Source organism: Mustela nigripes, chromosome 1, assembly GCF_022355385.1.
Source record: "Mustela nigripes isolate SB6536 chromosome 1, MUSNIG.SB6536, whole genome shotgun sequence".
Taxonomy (NCBI): domain Eukaryota; kingdom Metazoa; phylum Chordata; class Mammalia; order Carnivora; family Mustelidae; genus Mustela; species Mustela nigripes.
This window is the reverse complement of record NC_081557.1, coordinates 46,131,734-46,133,278: the sequence shown is the minus strand read 5'-3', so window position 1 is coordinate 46,133,278 and position 1,545 is coordinate 46,131,734. Positions and strand designations below refer to the sequence as shown.

Below are 1,545 nucleotides of genomic sequence, written 5' to 3'. Positions count from 1 at the left end.
TTGGAGAAAGGTCTGTTCATGTCTTCTGTCCATTTCTTGATTGGATTATTTTACTTTGGGTGTTGAGTTTGATTAGTTCTTTATAGATTTCAGATACTAGACCTTTATCTGATATGTCATTTGCATATATCTTCTCCCATTCTGTCTGCTATTCTTAAGAGATTTTCTAATCGCCCCTTGTGTTTCTTCTCTAAGCTATGAGCCATCAGTTCTTCAATAAATAAATACACATTTATTTATGAATATTTTTCTTAAGTTTTTCTTCTGCTATTGATTTCTATTTTCATTATATTGTAATCAGAAAAGATACCCAGTATTATTTCAATCTTCTTAAATATTTAAGACATTCTCTGTGATCACATATGTGATCTATCCTAAAAAGTGTTTCTTGTACACTAGTGAAGCATGTGTATTGATGTTGTTGGGGAAATATTCTGTATGTACATGTTAGATCCCCTTGGTGCATATTGTTCAAGTCTCCAGTTTCTAACTGAACTTCTGCCTGCATGTTCTATCCATTGTTGGAAGGAGAGTACTGAACTCTCCTACTATTTTTGTGTTGCTGTCTATTTAGCCCTTCAGTTGTATTAACATTTGCTTCACATATTTGGGTGCTCTGATACTGAAAATGAGACCAACTAGAATTGTAGCTATGTTTTGGGTTAGCAGTTGAAGAATACTGAGGTGTGACTTGGTCCTTGGAAATTACAATCAAGTGATGTTTTTTCATTTTATTTCTGTGTAGATCTGTTGCCAGAGAGGAACTTCAAAATTTAAGCAGACAGACAGAAACAGAAGAAAAACTGCAACTGCTTGAAATGTCAGCATAAGAGACTTTTGTTCTTTTGTAAGTGGCAAACCATATTTCTTATGTATTTAATGATTTTTTTAAACCTGCTTCATTTATGAGCATCTGAGAGTGAAAGTTTTTTTTTTGAATATACATATTCAGAGAAGATTTAACTTTTACTATGTTCATGTTGCTACTCTGAATCAACTTAAAACGCCTGTACAAGGAGCTACTAGTGATTAAGAATTGTTTTGGAAAACAATATTTTCAGGACATGGTCACAAATTTCTTTGGTCTTCACGCCATAGACTATAGGGTTGAGGAAAGGAGGGACTAACAGGTACAGGTTTGATAAGAGGATATGAACATATGGTGGTATGTGAGCACCAAACCTATGTGTGAAGAAGGAGAAGAAGGCAAGGAGGTAGAACTGTAAGAAGACACAGATGTGAGCGATGCAGGTATTAAAGGCCTTGAATCGTGCCTCCTTCTGTGGCAACTGAAACACAGTGATAAAGATTTGAATGTAAGACAAGGTGATGAAGATTATGTCAAACCCTAAGATACTGAAGGCAACAAAAAGACCATATATCTTGTTGATGCGGACATCTTCAATGGCCAGCTTTACGATGGCCATGTGTTCACAATAAGTGTGGGAGATCACTGTGGTTCTGCAGAGTTTAAGACGACATTTGATGAGCACCAGGCATGGTGCTACAAGAATACCAGCCCTTAGTGTCACCGCAACTGCAATG

The 1,545-nt window shown here is 36.1% G+C and overlaps 1 protein-coding gene across 1 annotated transcript; it reads right to left on the bottom strand.

Moving 5' to 3' along the window:
- Positions 1-1,022: 1,022 nt before the first annotated feature.
- Positions 1,023-1,544, bottom strand: LOC132014326 (olfactory receptor 52A5-like; the record flags this gene model as incomplete). The annotated part of the gene is made up of 1 exon (XM_059395260.1): positions 1,023-1,544. A coding segment is annotated over one exon (522 nt), but the record flags the coding sequence as incomplete, so codon positions are not given.
- Position 1,545: the final 1 nt, after the last annotated feature.